Source organism: Pleuronectes platessa, chromosome 4 (genome assembly GCF_947347685.1).
Source record: "Pleuronectes platessa chromosome 4, fPlePla1.1, whole genome shotgun sequence".
Lineage (NCBI taxonomy): Eukaryota > Metazoa > Chordata > Actinopteri > Pleuronectiformes > Pleuronectidae > Pleuronectes > Pleuronectes platessa.
Window position 1 is genome coordinate 27,549,474 of NC_070629.1, and position 22,586 is coordinate 27,572,059.

Genomic DNA, 22,586 nt, shown 5'->3' on the forward strand with positions numbered 1-22,586 from the left:
GGTTTATCTTGACTTGATAAAATGATCCATTTGAACACAACCTCTGGTCCTCTGTGGTTTATACACTGGGACTATATGTGCTTTGGTGTTTAATTTATATAATCATCGCCCAGAGCTATTTTTTGCTGTTGAAGAGAGTAATTTTCGCATTAATGATGAGTTCTTATGGGAGGAGGCCACAGAGTGGTTATTATTTCATTATTCATATAATGAGCATTACTCTGAACGAGGTACACAGGGAGTGTGTTTAACCTGAAGCCAGAGCAGTGATATCTCAAGGCCACAGATTAGTGACCTGATTTCCCCTGTTAAGAGCTTGGAGGGGCGTGTGTGTATGTGTGTGTGTGTGTGTGTGTGTGTGTGTGTGTGTGTGTGTGTGTGTGTGTGTGTGTGTGTCTGTCTGTCTGAGAAGTGAAAATGGGGAATTAATCACAGGCTACACCACAGCCCCCCCAAAAAGCCCCTTCAACATACAGCAGCCCCTTCGTCACTGATCTGGTCTGGTCACTACTTATCCTTCTTTAATGGTTTTTCAGACTGGATTTGGGTCAGGGGTCTAAATGTCGATCTCATCCCGGTGACAGTCCAGACCCTCTGGCTTAGCTGCTAGAACAACCTCACACCTTCCGAAGGTGAGGCAGGTGTGAAAGCTGCTGGTCAGGGAACGGGGAATGTTTATTGTGGCCTATTTTTGAGGGATTCCTTGGTGTCTTACAAAGTATACAAAAAGGCATTAATAATAATAATAATCATTATCCAAATTCTAGGCTTTAGAAATATAATTTAGGTTTGTTTTTATTATGTGTAATGTTCATTTGATGCCATCTACGTAGTTCTCATTTTTCATTTATCCTGTCATGCAATTGAGTGAGTAACTGGCTAAATGATGGATAGACAAACCATTTAAAAGCTCGGTTGTGCACTGATCAAAGTGCTGATGTGAAAGCAGCGAACACACAAGCTCTACGGAGCCCTGAGGGATGGAAGCTACACAAGAGGCAGCGCTACGACAAATGGGGGACAAAAAAGGAATAAAATCAGAAAAGCCAGTTCTCAGCAGGGGCTCCTGCGCTTGGAAGAATACTCTGTGTATCTGTTTGCATATTAGAGAGCCGTGGGTGGGTGGGAGTGACTCATCCGCATGGCTCTGGGACTAACTGAGGCAGGAAGTGAGGTCACGGCTGCGGGGATTACAAAGCAAGCCCACTCACTCTTAGCAGCTCCCCCGACGAGGGTCTGTCCTGAGGAATTTTCAGTAGGCAGTAGTCGACAAAGCTCCGGAAGGGGTCAGTCCTGTGTGAAGAGGAGTGTGATGGAGGTTATGGATCAGAACAGGTTAAAGAGATTACAGCAGTGATGGTTTAATGACCGGCTGCGCTCAGCCACACAGACTGCACCCACTGTCAAGGACTGGTTTGAACGTGATGGTGAATAATCCTCTGTTGTGCTGTGTTTACCATATCAATTAATTAAACCAAAACAATCCATGTAATCCCTTCGCGTAGCCCCATACATGAACCATATACGGATTATGTAAATATGTGAAGCTATAAAGAATATAGGCCACTGGAGCTGTGGAGCACTGTGCCACTGACTCAGATCTAAAAATATGATCCCGATCACACAGTATATGTAACACACCGTTTCAGGTTGTTGCTCTGGGTCATTCACACACAGCCCATGATGCTATTTAGGATTTTGACCTGGAAAATGAGTGTTTCGGGGCCATCCCGGGGTCAGTGACTGCAACACAACCTCCAGCTCGTGTTTTTTAGTGGAGGTATGTGAAGTCAGGGTCTTTACAGTGCAGCCTTGTGTTTTCTGTGCAGTGAGGTAACACTCTAGAGCCGATGTCTCTACTCGTCTCATCTGGCGGTATGTTGCTAACGCCTCGGGCCGCTGGAGCTCCTCCAAAAATACCACAACCCCGCGCCACCCCACACAGTCGCTCGCCTCAGCACGATGATAGAAACCAACGCTAATTTTACAAAAAGAAGTCAACCAGAGTCACAGGCGGCGAATTCTGACTCGAAACGTTTCCCCCCTGCCTCGTTTCTCCGAGCCCACAATACGTGCTCTCCTGCAAAGTGTGGAAGTGAGACCTGATTTAATTGAGAGCTTAGGTGGAAGACACAGGAAGGCCAGTGATGCCTCCGGGCTGTTCTGAGGCAGGGAGAGAGAAACACTCTTCTTGTTCCCGGCACAAGATGCACACTCTTGCAATATTTTATTTTGCTTGCACGACTTTCATTCACTTTGATGGCATAGTAATGACATCATGGAAGAAGAACGATTTAAATTGAGAAGAGCAAACATAGGGTTAATATAGTGATTCACGAGTGCTGTTTTCCTCCCATGACAATCACACCTCATGTGCAGTGGGTGAGCAGCGTCGACAGCAACTCGGAGGAACGCTGGCATATTTGCTGCCTTTGTGTTTCACTGATAGAAGGGTTTTGATCTAGTTAATCTACTTCTTTATACATTCATAAAAATATTATCTTCTCTGCTCAGCAAGGTAAAATAATAAAGAATAACTATATCATGTATATTGACGTGTAAACTGTGCTATATACAGGTTAATAATATGGACATCAATATTCTGATATCAAACGGATTAAGACAATAGTCAGAAAAAGACACTGACATGCAAAAGATGATTATCTTAACCTGGAAAAGGTCATTTTTAAAATAAGCGATTCTCAAATTAGGATCTTAAGACTCATTTTGGAAAAATTGGTGGCCATGTAAACATTGTCACAGTCTATGCAACTATGCAAATGTTTTAATAAAGTATTTATCTGTTATTTGAGAACATAAATCATCAAATGGCTCAGCTGTGGTGACTTTGTTGTTTGAGTGTTTAAATCGTTTCATGCTCCAGTTACTCTTTTGTTTAGAGCTGATTAATCTTCCTAAAATAAGTCCTCCATTCAACAATGAACACCCATTGTGTTATTACTATTAACACAGAAGAAAAATAACCAAATCTGTTTTGTTACTGTCGATGTATTCGATATCAGCAGAAATCAATGATCAGTTTATTAATTTTAGCAACACTTAACTTGAATTGTCAAATTTCATTAAGGCCCTGACTGAAGTGAAGTGCTTCTTCCGACACTGTGTGATGGGTTGATGCTGAGAAGAGACGGCAAGGAGCTGTTTAAAACCTGCTGGCCCAAATTAAATTGCTTTAAGTTTGTCTCTTTTTTATGTCTGGAAGGATCGTCTCTGGAGAATCTATTAGCATCCACAGTCATGAGCTGTGAGGCTGATAGCAGCCTAAAGTAATGCATAAGGCAGGCTGTGTTCCCACATTACAGCCAGAACACAGAGTGTAAGCAGAGAGAAACGGCCTAGTTAGCAGAGCAAACAAAAAGAATAACAGAATAATATTACAATAATCAACACTGCTTTGTTGTGATTCTGATAAACATGAAAACGTGTGTGTGAGCGCAGTGGGAAGGATGAGAGTATTCTCACAGTGTCTCTGTGGCGGAGGCTTCTCAGGTAATTACATAAGAGACTTAAGAGTGCGACCTCGCACGAGGCCTGTGGCTCGGATCACAAGTCGAGCAGATTAACAAAGGGATGTGTTTTACTCTGATTGAGCCCGGATCGGACGGAGCTTTAGTATTTACAGTTGACTGGAGATATTGTACCAGCAGTTTCACTGGATTTTATTTAGATTAAAGATGAAGGAGTTTGATAATTTGATGTTTTTTTAATTCAATGAATCAGCACTTATGTTCTGAAGCATCAATTTGACATATCACACTAACTCAGCAAGACATTTGTTTTAGGGCCACTTAAAGTGAAAAAAATCACCAGAGGTTTTTCTGGGGAATAAGGACAAGATTTTGTGAGAAAAAGTTGTGAAATTAACAGATAAAGTTGTAATCTTAGGCTACTTGTCATTTCAGAGGGGGAAACCTGTTGCCTGTGTTAGAATATGAAATGTGGATTAAATTATAACTGTAATATTTGGGAAGTGTGTTCAACTCACCACTCATTGGACTGCAGCGTGGGAGAGTCGTTCTGGGCGATGTGATATAAGGCACTCATGGCGTTCATGTTGAACAAGGGCGGTTTGCGCTCCGCTGAAATAAGAGACAGAGAAACACGAGGAAGACGAAGAGAGAGGCTTTAGTGCCAAAGTTTTCACCATCAACACAATCTGCTTCTGCTTGAATCAGGCAGATTTGAAATTAAACGTTTGCTGTGTCAACTTGTTTCATGCATCACTTTTAATAAGCTCAAGTCTGTTTAACTGTTGACTGAATGGATCTATATATACATTTTTAACTAGGGGGTATATTTACACTCACCCAGTTCAATACAGGTGATACCCAGGGACCAGATGTCCACCTTCCCCTCGTATTGACCCTCGTCCATGGCTAGGATCACTTCGGGAGCCATCCTGAGGTGTGTGCACACAAACACACACAGTTTAGCAAGCATGAGGTGAAATCCATGAAAATGTGATAATCTGCTAAGCCTCTCAGAGCTTTTAAAAAGACTCAGTTATGCTGTGACTGCAGCTCAGTTTTTTGGGAACATGTGTGTTTCTGTGATCATGACGCGTGAGACAAAGTTTATGCTGTTGGCTGCTGCAGGACCGTCCATCACCCGTCCAGCTGTTTGGGACAAATTCATTCACCACCAAAGCTTAAAAGAATGTGAGGGGATACTTTTTGTTGATGACTTCTGACCTACATCCTTTAGAGACAATAAAAATATAACATAGCCGACTTTATGAAGTTGTTTAAGCTCTGTACTTTTGTCTTTTGGACCATAGATGTCAATCAGTAAATGCCTGTGTTTTACGACTGTAGACACGGCCTCTTCAATCCTGTATTTAACTAGAAGTTATTGTTGAGTTGAGCCTCACGCCCGATTGGACACTGCCTGGAGCTGATCTTCCTACTTCCTCTCTGACCTTATTGGAGCAGCAGCCTGTCCAATCAGGTTCTTTAATCAAGACTGAGCTTCATTAAGAGCGGATCAACACATCTGATCTGACCAGTTTGTCAGCATGCTTCATTAGAGAACCTACGGTTGATTGATTTGTGTTTGATGCGCTGAGTGAACTTTGACATTGTAAAGACTTCTGAGAAACTACCGACTATTAACGACTGGGATAGGTTTACTTTTAGGTACTGATCCAGCACTAACACTTACACACTAGGAACAGTGATGCTGACTGTGTTTCTTAGATTAGATTTCTTTATTTATCCACACAATGGGGAAATTCATCTCTGCTTTTGACCCATCTGGTGCAGTACACACAGAGCAGTGAGCAGCCATGTACAGCGCTCGGGGAGCAGATGTTGGGGGAGTAAGGTGCCTTGCTCAGGGGCACTAGACAGGGTAGGGAGACTCTTGGATTTTTGGACAGATCAATCCAGATTCGTCTTTTGTTGTCTCTCCGTGGAGTCTAACCAGAGACGAACCAGAGACCTTCTCTGCCCATGGTCCAAGTTTCTGCCACTAGACCACCGCCGCTCCCTAAAAGTGATCCTTCACTTTTAGGGAGCTGTCATGTCCATGTTTCTATTCTGTTCCAGTAGAGTAGTTATTTAGGTTTTGTTTACTTTTGGTTGTTGGGTGAATCTGTAACTCCTGGTCTTCTCCCCTTTCGTTAGTTAAATCACTCATTTTCACCTCCATCAGTAAATTCCTAAGTCCAACCACCAACATCTGGTTTTAAGTTGCTACCTTTACACCTCATGAGCTGGGTCATAACATTGGTTTTAATGTGAGAAGGTTATACAAGAGAAAACAAGACACAATGCTAGCTTAATATTTGGCATCATAGGATATACACATTTTGTAGGTTTACTCACACGCTGCATCAATGACAAGCAACTTGAGCGTGAGTTATGCTCAGCCTTCTCACACCCTCATTGATTTTAATGATTTATTAGTTTAACGAGGTCGAATCTAAAATGTCTGTTCTGACTTCAATGTAAAAGCACTTCTGACGCTCACTCAGACACATGAACAGCATTTAGAACTGCATGTCTGAAAAGGGCTGGAGAGTGGAACACAAATGTGAACTAAGCAAACTCCTATAATTTATGAGATTAGCCTCAGGCATCGAAATTCAGAAATCACTGATGGCCTGATGGTGAAAACGTGAAACTCACCCTGCAGCAACACAAGGCTACAAAAGAAGACGACTTGTGCAGCTAAGATTAGTCATTTCTTTGCAAAAACAAAGTCCTGTGTTTTCTTCCATGTTGTCATGTGTGTACTAACCAGTAAGGGGTTCCCACAAAGGAGTTGGCAGGTGAGGCAATGGAGGCAGAGCCAAAGTCAGCCAGTTTGACCTGACCGAGTTCAGTCAGCAGGATGTTACCAGCTTTCACATCTCTGTGAGAGGAGAGAGAGATGAAGAGGGGGATGAAGAGAAGGAGCATTATGAAGACAAGATAGAGGATAGCATCACATCCAAGATTATATATCAGGCCCAAGTATATTATGAATTTACAGATGTACTCGTTTACTATATGTCAAAAAGACAAAATACGACACCAGTTATTCTCCTGGTCTTTAGTTAAGCCTGACTAGACCTTAGTAGTAGTAGTGATCAGAGTATTGAGCGAGTTCCCATCGATACACATGCTCGACCAATCGAGATGTATGTTTCACCCCAGGTTGATAGCATCAAAAAACAAATTAAAAACATTTAAGTATCAAAACCAGACAAAAAAAATGACTAGTGATAAGAACATCTTTAAGAAAAATATGTGTTCGGCTTTTTGGTTTGGACGATGTCCCATTCACTAACATGGAGGAGACAGGGTTATGACCTATACTGCAGCCAGCCACCAGGGATGACTGAGACACTTTGGCTTCACTTTTGGGGAGCTGTCATGTCCATGTTTCTATTCAGTCTATGATGATAACACAGAATAGGCGAAAGGATTCATTCTGAACCACAGTTGGATGACAATCAAACAATATTCGTCATTAAAGCTAAAATTGTGCAGAGGCAGTGCGACAGAAGGGCTGTTACCCCCACACAGGGATGTTCAGCAACAACAACACAAAACTACAAAAAGAAGGTTTTACAGATGAATTAGTAAACGCTGCAATAAAGAGAGAAGACAAGTGTCTCTTATCTTGTTTTATCTTGTTTTTGTCGAAGTTTGTTCCTGTGGGGAAACGTTTTCCAGTCGGAGAAACCAACTGACTCACCTGTGAATCATATTGTGGGAATGTAAGTAAGCCAGTCCAAGCAAGGCACCGTGGGTAATGGCAGCAATTTCCACCTCTTGGAGTGGTTTCTTGTGAACTAGGAGAGAAATAAGTGAAAATGAAACTTGAATGACACAATAATGAACCATCAGCACCTTAGTCCACGATGTGTACTTTCTCGTTAGATTTAAAACTGCATTTCGATGAACTTGTACTATCTGCAATAAAGTTGAATCTAACACATATATGACAATTCCACACAAATGCCGACATAACAGATAATTGACATTGATTATTGGGAGAAGATGGAAAACAGGTGAAAACAGGTTGGCTCTGTCTAAAGTTACATCTAAAGTTCACTAGTCAACATGTTATATCTCATTTGTTATCTATCTAAGATAAGATAAGAAAATCACTTTAAAAGCCCCATTATGGGGAAATAAAAAAGTTATAATTCAATAAACATGCAACATAAACTCAAGGATATCTGGAAAATTGCAATAGTGTGAACAGTTTATATAATAATGCAATGTTTAGAGGTTTTTTTTGGCCTTGAGCGGAGCCTTTCTGGAAAAAGATAAACGACCTGGCAAAGAGAATAAAGAGCAGTTTTATTTGAAAGTGTGTGCCCACGTTAAATTCGAAATAAATAAATACACTTACCCTCTAGTAAATCTGATGCGGAGCCCAGGCAGTACTCCATCACCAGCTGAAACCCAACACAGCTACAGCTCAATAACCGATCATTCACACTCAATCATAAAAGAGCTTTAAGTCATGTTTGTGAGAAGTAACGAGGTGGTTCTGCAAACTGATCACAAGTTATTATTAACGGAACACAGGCAGTGGGACACAAGAAGACATGATATGAGAAATATGAGAAGAATCAGACATGTATAAGAAGAGGATAAATAAGACGTGAAGTAGAAGACAGATCCACTAACCCAGGCAGTGTTGTCTTTCAAGTAGCAGCCTTTGTACTCGATTGTGTTTGGGTGTCGCAACTGCCCCAAAAACTTGACCTCCTTAATGATGTCCTGCCACTTCTGCCAAAAGCAAAAAGCAGACGCACAGGTCGATAAACACAACAAGTACAATCACACAAACAAGCTCTCACAGCATTGTGCAGAAGTGCACAATGCTGTGAGAGCAACGGCACAGCATCAATTTAGCAACTCGCACATAGTTACTGTGGTTTTTATTCTCGTCTTACCTTTGTATAGAACGAAAGATTTAAATAACAATGCAACAACACTGAGACTAAACAGAGGAATAAAATACATCAAATTTAAATTAGTGTCTTCCTCCTGAAACTTTTCGATGGCCGACGTTTGTTCCAACGTTTTCTTCTGGGGGTGATGAATTATTTTCATGTGTTGTTGATGTTTATTGTCATTGTGTTTGTGGTGTGTGTTTTTCTTACTTCGGTAGTCTGCTTGCCATTGTAGGACATCTTTTTGATGGCCACCACCTCGTTGGAGTAAGAGTTACGAGCCTGAAAGGTTGAAAACGAAAGAGGTCAGATTCTGGTCAAGTCTTAAAAGTCTAAAATCTTACACAAAAGCAGCCACTTGTAGATGAATCCTCCCACAATGCACCACAGGACTTCCCCTTGCTATAGAGCTCTGTATCAATATCAAACACTTTAGTATAACTCATAAAAGGTAACACACTTTATTATAGTAATTTCACTGTTGTACACAAAGATCCTGATGACTGATGGAGCAGCTAGTGATTTTTGTTTAAACGTTGCGTTAGGACTCCAGTGCAGTTTCAGTCTAAAATTAGTAGAAATCCCCTTCAGGTGTTCTTGAGATATCGTGTTCACAAGAATTTAACAGACAGACGGACGACAACCCGACACTATAGCCTCAGTCTGACCACTGGCTGTCGCCGGCACAGAGGCATAAAACGCACACAGAGCTAGGGAAATGAAGATGTAATGTATCTACACCTTATAATGAGAGAGTACAGAGTGAAACAGCATTCTGTGAATAGGAAATATATGACTTTTCACCAGACACTACCTCATCTACAAGTACTTCATAGGTTATTCAGAGTTTAACTTGCAAATGACCATAATGCACAAAGCAATACATTGCCATGTGAGTGATACGATGGTAACAGTAATTTGAAATGTAAACAGATTTCCACCGGATCAAAGCGCTCAACAATGTGATTAGGCAGACGCCTGCAGCTGCTGGAAGTGTTCACATGTGCCCCTGTTAAACCCGTGGCATTAAACCCATGGCGTTAAACTCTGAGGCGTTTGACCTCAGGGACGACTACTAGCCTCAGCACTCATCTCTGCCTTATCTCACTTACAAATAAATGGGAATTTCATGTCGAGATTCAAATGGAATTAGATTTACAGCAGGCAACCCTATCCCCGTCTGAGTTTTTATTCAGATTCATTTGATCCGTATTATTGCCTGTCAGTTCATGCATAATAGTCATTCCCTCTGATGTAGGGTATAGATAGGTGGCAATAGAGAGAAGAAAGAAAAATCACGCAATGCTGAAATATTGAAATGCATTCAGTGTAACTGTCAATGCAGAAGAAAGGGGGGGAATTTGTCTCCATAGAGCAGCGTGTGTTCAAAGCTCTGGGTGATGGGCCTGCATACTCAACACAGGGAATTCCCCTTGTTCACTTCCATAATGGAGTTCCTCCTTGGTCCTCCCACGCATTAACTATGAATGAACGTACAATTGCACTTATCTGAATATGCATGCAAGAACAGGAATAATCTGGAGAATATTCATGAATTTACAGCGGAATTCACTGCACCATTCTGTCATTGAATTGAAATGCCAGATCACAACATACATTATCTCAAGGTAGTTTACTTAAAAAAATTATAAGAAACATGTGTGCTGCCCTGTGTATTCTGTCAAATTAAAGTCCTCATGGTCCTGTGATGGATTGGCAACGTGTACCCTGCCTCTCGCCCGATGTCAGATGGGTTTTGCCCCCCCGCCCAAGTTTGAATTTTCTTCTGGTGACTCTGTACTGACTCCATTTCTTCAGGTGCTCTGAGGTTTCAAGAAATTCACTTTGATTTGGTTCCTAAAATGTCTGCGTCCTCCCGTCTCCCCCTGCTGCTAAAATAAACAGATAAAAAAGAAATTTGACTTCTCATGTCCACATCAATTATTACAGTGTGCTCAAAGCAATGAGTTTAATGAGCAGCAGAGAGGGATTTAAAGACCCTGAGTTTTGCTTTTAGGGCTACAAGCCTGCTGAGTGATATGAAGACTGCAAAGGATGCTACAGTTGGACATCCATAAAAAATAAGGCAACGATTCTAAGTAAAGTTACCACAATAATAGGGTTAAGTATATCTATATAAATTTCTCGATACACTAAAGTACTATAACCAAGGCCATTATAATTTGTAATTTCCATGTATGGGGTTATTTGTTGGAAGGGCAGCCTTTTTGGTATTTAAACTTTTTTCGGAAATTTGTCGTCTTTATCTGGAATTTTTTTCAAAAAGCCCTGTGAAACATTTCCACCAAAGCTGCTCGGGCTAATAGCTTAAGCTAACAGTGTGCCAGTTGTAATGCAAATGCAGAAGTATGTCAGTGAGCACAGCACTGGCATCGGGGCAGGATTTAGACACACACTGGAGCCTGTTAGCCAGACGGACATGGGCACCAGGGCAGCTAGGGATGTACTGGGGATGTGTGTGTGTTTGTCTGGGTGTGTGTGCATGTCTGAATATGTGTGTGTGTGTGTGTGTGTGTGTGTGTGTGTGTGGGAATGACATGGGATAGAAGGGGATAGTAAAGCCCTGGCAGCCGAGCAAATCCTGCCCCACTATCAACGGCTTCTCTGTTTTTCTATACCAAGAGAACATCTGTCTGAGGAGGGAGGGAGGAGAGTTATCGCCCCCGGTCCAGCATCTGGGGGGGGGGGGGGGGGGATGAAGAGATAGCAGAGATCGGCAGCGTCGCTCTCAACCCTCCTCCACGCAGCTTTAGAATCAAAGGCTTGATGAGTAATTAGTGATGATGAGATTAATAGGAAAGGCTACAGAGAAAGTGCTGAGGGGGAATCTGTCTCCACTCACTTGTATTCAAAGAGCGATAATATCAAGGGCTGCACTAACATTTGTGCAAATCAGTGGATCAATAAAATAATATGTATCTAGTTAATAAATAAATCAAAGCTCGCATAATAATCATCATGTAGTAGAGGGATTGAGCGCTACGGTGAGTGGAGGTCCTTCAATGATCCAGCATCTCTTTCACATGCTGTCTTCTCTGACCTACAAAACTCAAACTGAATCAATTCAAATAAAAGACAAGAAATTCTTATCGATCACTCCCACGAAGCAGAAATACAAAAAGCTAAAACTTTTCAAACACACGTGCACTGAAGTCTGGACATTCCTGGAGCCAGACATATTCCTGCCTGTTCCAGAGGAAAATATGCAGAAAATGTCAGACTGAGCCGTGTGAACATGCAGCAGGAAGATTTGCTGAATTTGCAAGCAACTGGTCGTGTTGATGTGGTTTCTAAGACCCAATGTCCTGCTTCCTGTATAGTCTACAGAGGAGATATCCCCTGAATGTTGAACACATTTTCCAGAACCACATTACTTACAAAGTAGACGGCACCGAAGCTGCCATGTCCGATCTCGTGCAGGTCACAGAAGACATCCTCGGGGTCATCTTTGAAGAAGAGGTCAGCCACCTCGGGGTCCTTCGGCACACCTTTCCGTGTGGACGACGGCATTATGGGCTGGACATGGGCTAAGCGCCGGGGACCACGCTCACATAAACACTGCTGCTGCTGCTGCTCTTGCTGCTACCGCCGCCAGATGTCCACGAAGGGCCCGGCATTGGCCAGCTAGACCTGGGATACAGAACAGAGACAAAGATGAAAATATTGAGCTGACATTATTGTTGTGCACGGAACTAGACAAGATTATCACATTTCAGTCAGGTTGAAATACAGATTATCTGCAAAACATCACATCCTGTGTACAAGACAGTTTTTATCAGGCCCTAGAAAGGAAACGTAAAAACAGGCTGTGTGATAAGAATGTGAACTTTGCCTTTTCAGTTTGGTCCATGTCCCAGCAACTAACATGGAGGAGACAGTTTATGACATATACTGCCACCAGGGGGAGATCAACATTATTTGGCTTCACTTTTGAGGGGGCGTCCTGTTGTCCATCTATATTTACAGTCTGTGAGTTAAACTAATAATACGTAAGGAGAAGTATTACATTGACGCTCAAATAACTTTGCTTGGTCAGCTGGGAACATCCAGACAGGGTTACACACAGTGTCTTCGGACTCTATCCACATTGCTGTTTATGTGTGCTTGGCTTTTTGAGGGTGTTTGCATTTGTGCGTCTCATGAACAGCTGACAGGTGATAAGGAAGGAGACAATCACACGATGACGCTGGCTGGCTGACTCGTCCCGCTGCCCCTCCGAGTCACAGTCACACTTGCTCATGTAAACATGTGCACACGCAGAACACGTGACAGCTGAAGCTGAGTCACTGATGCACCATTTTCTACACATGCATGCACAGTGGAGCAGTAACCCTTGTGCGTGCAGACGCACACATTTACTGCTGACAGTTTTGTATCACAGGGCTACAGCCAGGCTGTGAAGCGTGTAGGCATCCCGGACAACCTGCTCCAGTTAGCTTCGCTGCACACACACGCACACAGTCAAACACACACACACACACTCGCTCTCAATTCCATGTCTTTCTCTTTCTTGTGCACATCAGACAGATGCAGCAAGCAAATCTGGCTCCAAAGGCCAGCCCCACACAGAGCGGGCTGACATACAGGCAAAGGCAGCAACACACACAAGCATCCAGGCCAAGACACTAAGCATCAGCATCATCCTAATCCCCCTGCTCTTAAAGGGATCCCAGCCATCATACCCACTCCAAAAATATCAGTCTTAAAGGCAAAGTCCTGTGCCCCCTGTCCCATGGCACCAGATGTACAAAGAGAGCGGCCTCAAGGCCTCGGGGGCCTGACTTTAGGTACAGGGCGGGAAGGCTGCAATGGTTCGCCGGATAACGACATCAAATGAGGACATCCTAACAGCTTGTGTTGTGTTTGGTAAAATCCAGTCAAATACAGCAAACTTTTGAGTTGACAACACCCACAGTGACCTCAAGGTTCAACACCATCACACAAAAACAAGGCTGAAAGCCGCTCAGAGCCGTTCTGCCAGCACTTGTGTGTTCAACGAGTAGAGATGAGTCATCGTTTAGATTTTAATTCAGTTAACAGTAAAATAAAATTGATCATTCAAGTTGTGACTTTAGAATGTGATAATTAGATTACTTCTTTTCATGTTAAGGAAGTGAGAGAATAAACTGTTTTATAAAGATTTAAGATGCGTCTCCATTTCCTCCCACAGTCCAGAAATAAAGCAAAAAGGTCCCGGATATGAACGCTGCCATCTTCCTTGATGATGTATGTGTTGGCTGAGAAAACCTCATTGAGGAGACACACACGCTGGCTCTTGTTATCCTCTGATTATTGAAATGTCTCCTGAAGCCGTGTGTCCAACCTGCCACAATCTATAGCTGTTTAACCTCTCAGCTTTTTGCCGTAGCAGCCGGTTGTGGAGTCGTCTGACAAAAGTCGATTTCATGCCACTGAGATTTGATTTCTCTCCCAACAATAATCCCGTGAACAACCGCAGCCCGTCACTAACCGATCTGCGAGGATTCAGTTTGCCTGCTTACATAATGTGGGAGATGACATTTGCGGGCGTACACGTTTAAAGCATGAAAACATAATCTGAGACCTGCATGACAGAGGTGTGACTCTCACTTATCACTGAGCTGCAGAGTACAGTAACATGACTGCATGTAAACAGCCTGTAGATCTATTCATATACTATTAACGGTCACTGACAGTTCGGTTAAAAAACATAAATTAAACTGCCATAATCTATCAGGCTTCATGCTTGTCCGGATGCCTCATGTGATGCTTATCTGGTGATATCTGCTTGCTTATCTGATCAGTGGGCTCTAAATATTTATACACACACATTGATTTGGTGAAAGCATATAAAAATCTACTTACTGTCGATTTTTGTATTATTGTTTGCACTTGTATTTTGTACCTTTATCCACAATATGAACTTTGTATGTCCGTGTGTTGCATCAGCTCTGTGTCTAATCGGGCTCCAGAAATCCTGAGATAAATCCTGACACAACCCTTCAACTCAACCCCCAACATGACTCTGCTGCTTTCAACGAATCAAATAAGAGAAACAATAATATGGGAGAAAGAAGGTTGGAGGGATGGAGAGTAACTGACAGATGGATATAAAGGGAAACTGAACTACTAAGAGTAAAGAAGCAGCTTTACCCCATGTGACAGAGCTTTGAAAGCAGATCTAAACCAAGAGGATGAGAGAGTCGGCAGAAGGGTAAAAGAGAGATAAAAATGGAGCAAATGAACGCTGAAGTCATGTGATCACTCGAGAGACTACATACCTCCCTATCACTCACTCTCTCTCACTCTTCCTCCTCCTCCTCCTCTCTTAAGATGTGTGAAGTGATGCAATGTGGCAACAACAGGTTGTAACACGGGGTGCTTGATAAAGCTGTTACTAGCCCAGCAAAAGGCTTGGTGTTTGGACAGTAAGTGTGTGTGTGTGTGTGTGTGTGTGTGTGTGTGTGTGTGTGTGTGTGTGTGTGTGTGTGTGTGTGTGTGGTTACTGGGGATCTATGAATGGTATTGTGCTGAGAGAGCTGATTAGGCAAATGGCTTAGACAGATTAAGCGCTTTGTGTGTGTGTATGTGTGTATGTGTGTGTGTGTGTGTGTGTGTGTGTGTAAGAGCGAGAATTATCTGCGACATGAGTACTACTGCAAACCGCTGCAGGACACAGTACTTACATGTACGTGTGGCTCGCATGCGTGCACTTGTGTCTGAGCAGGAGTGTGTGCGCGTGTGTTTGTCACTGTGGGGGTGCACAATAAACCCATTTGCCATACACAATAAATAATTCATCATTAAAAAAATGTATATGTTAAGGGAGATTATAAGGTTTATGCTAATCTCGCCTAAACACGCGTGCACACACACACACATGCTTGTACTACATTTTAGTAAGGACAGTCAATGACATAATACCCATAATAACCCTAACCTAACCATAAACCTAATTCTAACCTCATAACCAAAACTTAACCTTCAAACATCCCATTGAAAAAGTGAGGAGTGAGGACCAGTCAAAACGTCCTCACTTTCCCAAAATGTCCTCAGTCTGTAGGGTCTATGCTTAAAATAGTCCTGACAAAGATATAAGTACAGCAACACACACTCAAAGACACACAGACACACACACCACCGAAATTTGACATGGATACACAAGAAACACACAAGCACAAACACGCAAACAAACACAAACACTTGCTCCCGCCTCCAGGCCCCATGTCGGCGTAGCCATGACTAATTGATGCACCAACATGTTGTTGTAGAACTGAGTCCATCATCCGGCTGCTGGATCTGGTTCTACTGTGCCGCCACAGTCACATTTAAATGGGACACCACACGTTCTGCTCTTTTGCTAATTATACACCAGAATAATTTATAGGGGAGATCCCATCAGACAGAGCCAGAGTCTGACGATGGATTGTGAAAAAGTTTAGGGTTAGTAACACCTGAATACACGGTTAAATATTTAAAACGCTTCGTGACGGTTTGAAAATGAGAAGCCGGTCCAGGCTTATGGAGAAAAAGCAAAGTTGGCTTTCAAGTAACACAAGGATGATTGGATTTCTATTATTGTTTTCTAGTGTAAGGTCACAAAAATGTACCGGGATGATAGACAGGAAGTAATGGAAATTAATAGAATATAATACTTATACATCTCCTTTACAAAGTTCTTCCTCCGTCTAATCCTACATTCATTCCTTCAGTGTTTTCTCTTTCATCTTTCACACAATTTCTCTTTGCGGCTGCCCACTCTTCTCACTTCCTTTAAAAAACAAAGAAAACATAATTATTTTCTTTCATTTTTACATAGTCTCCTGGGTTTATTATCAATAATCTCTGACGAGGGTGCACGTGAAGTACGTTTTCTGACGTTCTGTGTTTCTTCGTAATGTCTGTGAAAGTGCAGTATGCGCTTGCGTCCTATTTGCACATGCACAGGGGGTGTGTGAAAATAAATTTGCATTATTACACTGGTGGGAGTGCACAAGTGTCCGTGTGTGTGTGTGTGTGTGTGTGTGTGTGTGTGTGTGTGTGTGTGTGTGTGTGTGTGTGTGTGTGTGTGTGTGTGTGTGTGTGTGTGTGTGTGTGTGTGCATGAGTGTATAGCCTGTGGGTTTAGCGGCTTACTGGCCCCCCTCCCGGCTTTAGCAAGAGCAGGATTTAGACAGACTGTGGGAATTCTTACTGGGATTCAAATCACCAGGTCTAATCAGAAACGAAAAAAAAAAGAACTCGCAAATCTGCTAAATTGTGCGTTGAGACATTGAGTGTGTGCATGTGCATGTGAGACGCAAGGAATAAGAATTACGTAATAATCTCATTCCCTAAACTACCATTATAACATTACGCAGAGCGGACTAAAGGCTTTAGAGTTGAGTGTGTTTTTGTGTGAAGGTGCACATGTGTATGTATGACTGAGCAGCCTGGATCACAAACTCACTCAGAGAAAAAAATTGCACTTCAGTAATTGCATCTAATAAAAACTTAAAGAGCAGATAGAGCCTCACATCTCACCTCATTGTGAGGTCTCCGGAGAGCACTGTGCTGCGTATGTGTGACGTGTGCATGCGTGTGTGTGCATGCAAGTGTGTGTGTGTGTGCGTGCATGCCTCCTGCACGACATTAAATGGGTCAGTCTTGTTATGAATAATATAGAGGCCTATTTAAATGCACAATGCCGGGTTGCATTGTGATGATGACTAGAGTTTCTTATCAATGAAAAATATGAGAGTGGCCATTCCTCTTGTGAAGTGCCTGTTCCATGGTGAGTCAAAAGATCTCTAGATCTCCACTGCCCTAGAAAGACCTCATCGCTAAGATTAGGCTAAGAAGTAAAAATACATGACTGGGTTGAATTTAATGTACCAGTCTAGACTTCTTTTCTCGAGCATCAGTCTATAATCTAAATGTTCCCCTCTACCACAGCCGATCACCTCAAGTCTGTCTCCCAGTCAGGGTGTGACTCGTGGCACAGGATGTACATTCTGACACACCCACCTGAGTTTCTGCAGAATCCAATGATCAGTGCTGGCATGTCTCCGTGGCACGGTGACATGTTGACAGATGGATGCATTCTACATTATTACCCAAGACACTCAAGACTCCAAACCGCAGAAACAAAACCTTCACTCACCTCAGCTTCAAGAAAACTTAAGGCTATCATCATCCAACCATTTTCAACTGAGATATAGCTACAAGAAAGTAGTTTAGTTAGAATGTAAATATGAGGTGTTAAAAGGTGCCTCGGTCCTCGGAGGTCCTGACCGAAAGAGGTGAGCTCCGTGTGGATCAAGTTGAACCACTGTTCAGTGTTGCCAATAGTTCAAGTAACACTTTGACAGTTAGTAGGAAATTACAGTGATGACGACTCTTTCTTCAGAGGCAGATTATCAAACCTCCTCCAACCATAACAACGTGAGGGACTCATTGAAGGGCAGCATGGCTACGCGTTTTAAAAAGACATTTCTCTTTTCATATGTAAAAGCAGCATCAATTAGTCTTATGAGTGATGCATGGCAGCGAAATTCAAATCTAGTCCAACAAGTTACCTTAGTTATTGTCAACCATAAAACTAGTCTGAATTACATCCTGTTTAAAGGTTTCTTTTGTTCATGCTGCCAACAAGCAACTTCAATTATCAATCAACAATTATGCTGCAGCAGAACCCAGCCACAGGAATCCACGCAAACACACAAACAACTTGGAATAAGTTTTGGTACAGGCAGAGAGAAACTTTGCCTCCTACCAGACTCAGCTTTAATCTGGTGTGACAGAGGGCTGGTTAGCTGTTATGTACATCAGTGAGCCGTCAGGGCAGCAAGCTCTCATTAGGAGGCAAACAAGACCCAGTTTACAGTCGACTGATGCCTCCACTGGCTGTCTGACTGCTACACGAAGGGGATTTTCACACACACACACAGCGAAACACAAAGACCGGCAGGGTGACCTCGATAAAACAAGTCAATAAATCACCTCTACAGCCTATTTGCGTGATGGCAGCTATAATAAAGTTGAAGAGATTAGAGTTTTAATATGAAGCAGCATGATGATAAGGAAAAAAAAATGCAAACACATGACGAGGCGTCCTGACATGACTGAAGAGTGAAACCTACCTGTAGGAAATGTGTAAAGGGTGTGTGTCAAGCTGGCCTCCTTCTTTCTCCTTTATTCTCTCCTCAGTTTAAATCCAGAGACGACTTTTTGTCGACTTCCCTCATGACTGGAATAATACTGCACCTGAGATATGAGAGAGGAAGAAAACCATAAAGGGTTAGAAAGTTGGATTAAGATTAAATTCCTGCATTTAAGGGGTTAAATAGATTAGAGAATGAGCGCTAATGTGTTAAAAGGAATTAGTTGATGAATGGAATATTAATCTCTAGCTGTTTTGATAATGGATTAACAATTTTTAAGCAAAATGGTTGAAGAGGGAAACAAATTGGTTTCTAGTTTTCTTGATGATAAATTTTATTATCGCCATTTTCTGAAATTCTATACACCACACATTAATTACATTAACTGAAAAAAGGAGTGTCTAGTTTTTTCATATGGCCCTTTTATTTGTGACTTTAGATGCTGTTATCAAACAGTTATGACAAAGAAATCAAATTAAGTCTGATATTTACAGTTTGACCATAAACTGTATTATAAATAACTATACATAAAAAGAAAAAACAAATGCGACCAAATATACAGAACTTGAATTAAGAAAATAAACACTTTTTTGTATTTATCATAATACATATCTTCATGCATTGTTTATTCTATCAAATAAAACTTTCATAATGAGAAACATAATCGCAGTCAGCAATAAGTCTGTGAAAGGCTGATGTATCGATCAGACTCTGTAAGCCGTAGAGTCTGATTTTCTACATCTACTTGTAATCTTCAGGGTCACAGTGAGGGCAGTGTCTTTCCCAGAATGCATTACACCGACAGTACCTCAAACTAAATGTCTTGACATTTTAAAGAAGGAAAGTGTCTCCCATTTCAGGCTGAACACCTCCTCTTTCTCCCTCTTTCAAATTAACGAGTTCAAGGACGCTACACACGACGCTCTGGACAAACACAAGCTCTCACACACACCCACGAGCAAGCACAAACCAAATTTTTTTTTCTCCCCCACACACACACAAACACACATCCACACACTACACACAGCGGATCAGAGTGAGTGGTTCTGACAGCGGAGTGCTGCCAGCTACTGGACTGTGTTTCGTTGTGACAAGCAGGTGGTGCAGCATCCACAGTGCTGCCCCTGAACACAACCTTGCCCTCTTACTGTACACATTGGGATTCACAAGGCCAGCGCACCCAATAAAACCAACTGTTGTATAAGCAGCCCGACAATCAGGAAGTGCACAAGGTTCATTATTCAGTACATACATGACGGCTTGATTCCAGTGTGGAAACAAACAAGGACTTCTTCTTTCTTCTTCTTCTCTACCTCTCCCATTTGATCCTTTTTTTCATTTGGTCTACCCTGTGCTTCACCACCCTAAACCTACTGCTCTCTCTATTTTTGATCGTGTCAAGCGCCAGATTGGTTGCTAAGAGGAAGCACTTTCAATGATAAAAGAAGAGGAGCGGATGGAGGGATGAGAGAAGAGGGATAAAAATGTATTGTGCCCCTTCTGAGTGTCCCTGAATGATTTATAACACAAACTGACGCTTGCAAGGAGCCTCTGGGAAAGTTGTGGCTGCACTTCTCCTCCTCCTCCTCCTCCTCCTCCTATCCACCCTGCCTGGCATTTGTGACCAACCAACAGAAAGACATAAATAGATGGAGAGGAAGAGTGAGAAAACAGTGCCAGAGTGAGACACTGTGCTTGTGTCTTTCACTCAAGTCCATCTTCAAGAGGATTAACGTGTACGCAAGTCAGGGTTGAAACTGGATTAGTTTCATCCTCAAATAATCTGCCAAATTTTCTCTTGAGTCACTGATACATTTATGAGTTCATGAAATATCAGAAAATAATAAAGTGGACCAAATACAAGTTTCCTTAACCCAAGATGACACCTTCAAATATTTGTTTATAATAATGATGCACAATCTGTCGATAGAATAGAATCACTAATCTCAAGTGAATTTCGAGGATCATAACAAACATTTGTATCCGGTCTACTCACAGCATAATGCATAAACCCCGTCTCCTCCATGTTAGTGGATAGGATGTTAACCAAATGAAAATGACAAAGTAAAGAAATATTTCTAACGATGGTTTCTGTCACTTGAGGTGAATCCTATCACACTGATACATGTTTAAATGTTAGAGTTTCTGCTATGTTGGGTTACAAGTAGTTATACGATGCTATAAAAATGGGGTGAAATTTCACAATTAACAAGGGATACTGATTGCGATTGGTTGAACGTGTGTAGCAAGACCTTGGTCCCGCAGCTCGATCATGTAACGATCTAACAGTTTAGATTTTGTAAAGTGTTTTCTGTTAAACTGTTAGATCTCTGTTTTGTGTTTGAGTTGTTTTCATGTGTGCACTCTGTGTTTCTGTTTCCTGTTTTATTTTGTAGTCTCTGTTCCTTGTGGGTTGTTTCTGTCTTCACTTCCTGTCTTGGTGATTGTCTTTCTAACTCCTCATGTGTTGCACCTGTGGCCAATTACCCCTGCATTCCCTGTGTGTATTTAAACCCCTGTCCTTCCCCTTGTCCTTTGTCGGATTGTCTGTTTTTTTTCCTGCGTTCCGGTGGATTATGTTATGTTCCATGTTGCTGTTCTGTTCTGCGTTCCTGTCCTGAGCTCCTGATCCTCATGTCAGCTTCCTTGTGCTTTTGTTTAGTTAAAAGACTCTTTTCAGATTAAATACGCTTTTTGTTAAACATCTCTGCTCCTGGGTCCATCTCTTTCCATAAACCGTGACGGATCATAACTGTCAGACTCTGCCTCAAACAACGTCAATGGCAGAAGATGGTAGCCTTGATATTTTGGCTTCATTTGTAGGGGTAGGAAGTGGGGAGGAGTCATCCATCTTTTACAGTCTATGGCCCAGATATACAACCAGTCATAATAGTCTAGCTGTTATTATGACAACTTTGAGCCCTAGTTTCTGTGAATTCAATCAACAATAAAGAGACTCAAGTGTGAACAAATTCAACACGATTCCCAGAGAGACCGACGATGACGGCGGTGGGTTTTTGGACGAGTCATGCCGGAGGTGCTTTAACTCACATGTCCCTTTTGTAGAAGTGCACAGCTTTAAATAAAGCTGAGAAAAACCAAATATGAGGCGATTTCCGCAATGTACAAAAATGATCCCAGGATGAAAATAAACTAATCCAGTGAGATAGAAAGAAACTCAACATTATGTCCTGATTATCCTGCCAGGGCGGCATGGTGTGGATTTTTATAGCAGTGACTCATTTTCATAGAGTGAAGAACACACACACACACAAGCAGACACACACACACACAATGTTCTAAAGCAGGATTTGGAAACTTCGGGGCAGCTCTCCTCTCAGAAGCTTAGTGAAACTATTGAGACATGCATGCATACAAACACACACACACACACACAAGCATACACACACAAACGCACCAGAGACTGTTACCTTCTCAGATTAGCTTTAAACATAAATGCGGGTGTTTGTGGATTGAGGGACAAATTCGAGACAACTCTGAATGTGTAGTTTATTTGAAGCCATTTCCTCTTGTTGCCTTAAAGCAAACAACAACCCAGAAACCTCACAGCCGCTGCTCAACCTCTGCAGAGGATGTTTAAAACTTGAATTTGACTCCAATGACCTTTTGCAAACCGCTCCTGTCTCACATAGAGCACTCTGATCAGAAATGACCTTGTGGGCCTGTAAGTCCTGACTTTACTGCAGAGGCAACAAACTCATCGGAGCAGTGATCTGAACCTTCACAAAAAATGACTGCCCGTTATCAAGTCATCCAACTTGTCAGCAGAGATACAGTGAAGTTGAGCAGCTGTAACATATTCAATTCAATCTCACAAAAACTGAAGTGAAAAAACAATCAACAAGCAGGAATGGCCGTCTCTTCCAGTTTATGTAAAGATACAGCAATCATTGATTTAGGTTATTATTTAATGCACAGACATGAGACAACATTTGAAATACAAACTCTTTTTTAGGACTTGTTGAGAAGCTAGCCACAGAAACTGTAACTTTGCCACAATGCACAGTC

At 42.1% G+C, this 22,586-nt stretch overlaps 1 protein-coding gene across 2 annotated transcripts in view; it reads right to left on the minus strand.

Annotated features, from left to right (window-relative positions):
* The window catches only part of taok3a (TAO kinase 3a), a 62,207-nt gene that overhangs the window by 19,202 nt on the left and 20,419 nt on the right, over positions 1-22,586 (minus strand). For both annotated transcript variants that reach the window (XM_053420971.1, XM_053420972.1), the window contains exons 2-11: positions 18,537-18,660; positions 11,816-12,067; positions 8,627-8,698; positions 8,148-8,249; positions 7,867-7,912; positions 7,204-7,300; positions 6,262-6,375; positions 4,329-4,420; positions 4,007-4,100; positions 1,212-1,293 (exon numbers count right to left, since the gene is read on the minus strand). In XM_053420971.1, the coding sequence (XP_053276946.1) occupies positions 1,212-1,293; positions 4,007-4,100; positions 4,329-4,420; positions 6,262-6,375; positions 7,204-7,300; positions 7,867-7,912; positions 8,148-8,249; positions 8,627-8,698; positions 11,816-11,947 (831 nt within the window). In that variant the 5' untranslated portion in view covers positions 11,948-12,067; positions 18,537-18,660. The remainder of the gene's footprint in view (positions 1-1,211; positions 1,294-4,006; positions 4,101-4,328; positions 4,421-6,261; positions 6,376-7,203; positions 7,301-7,866; positions 7,913-8,147; positions 8,250-8,626; positions 8,699-11,815; positions 12,068-18,536; positions 18,661-22,586) is intronic.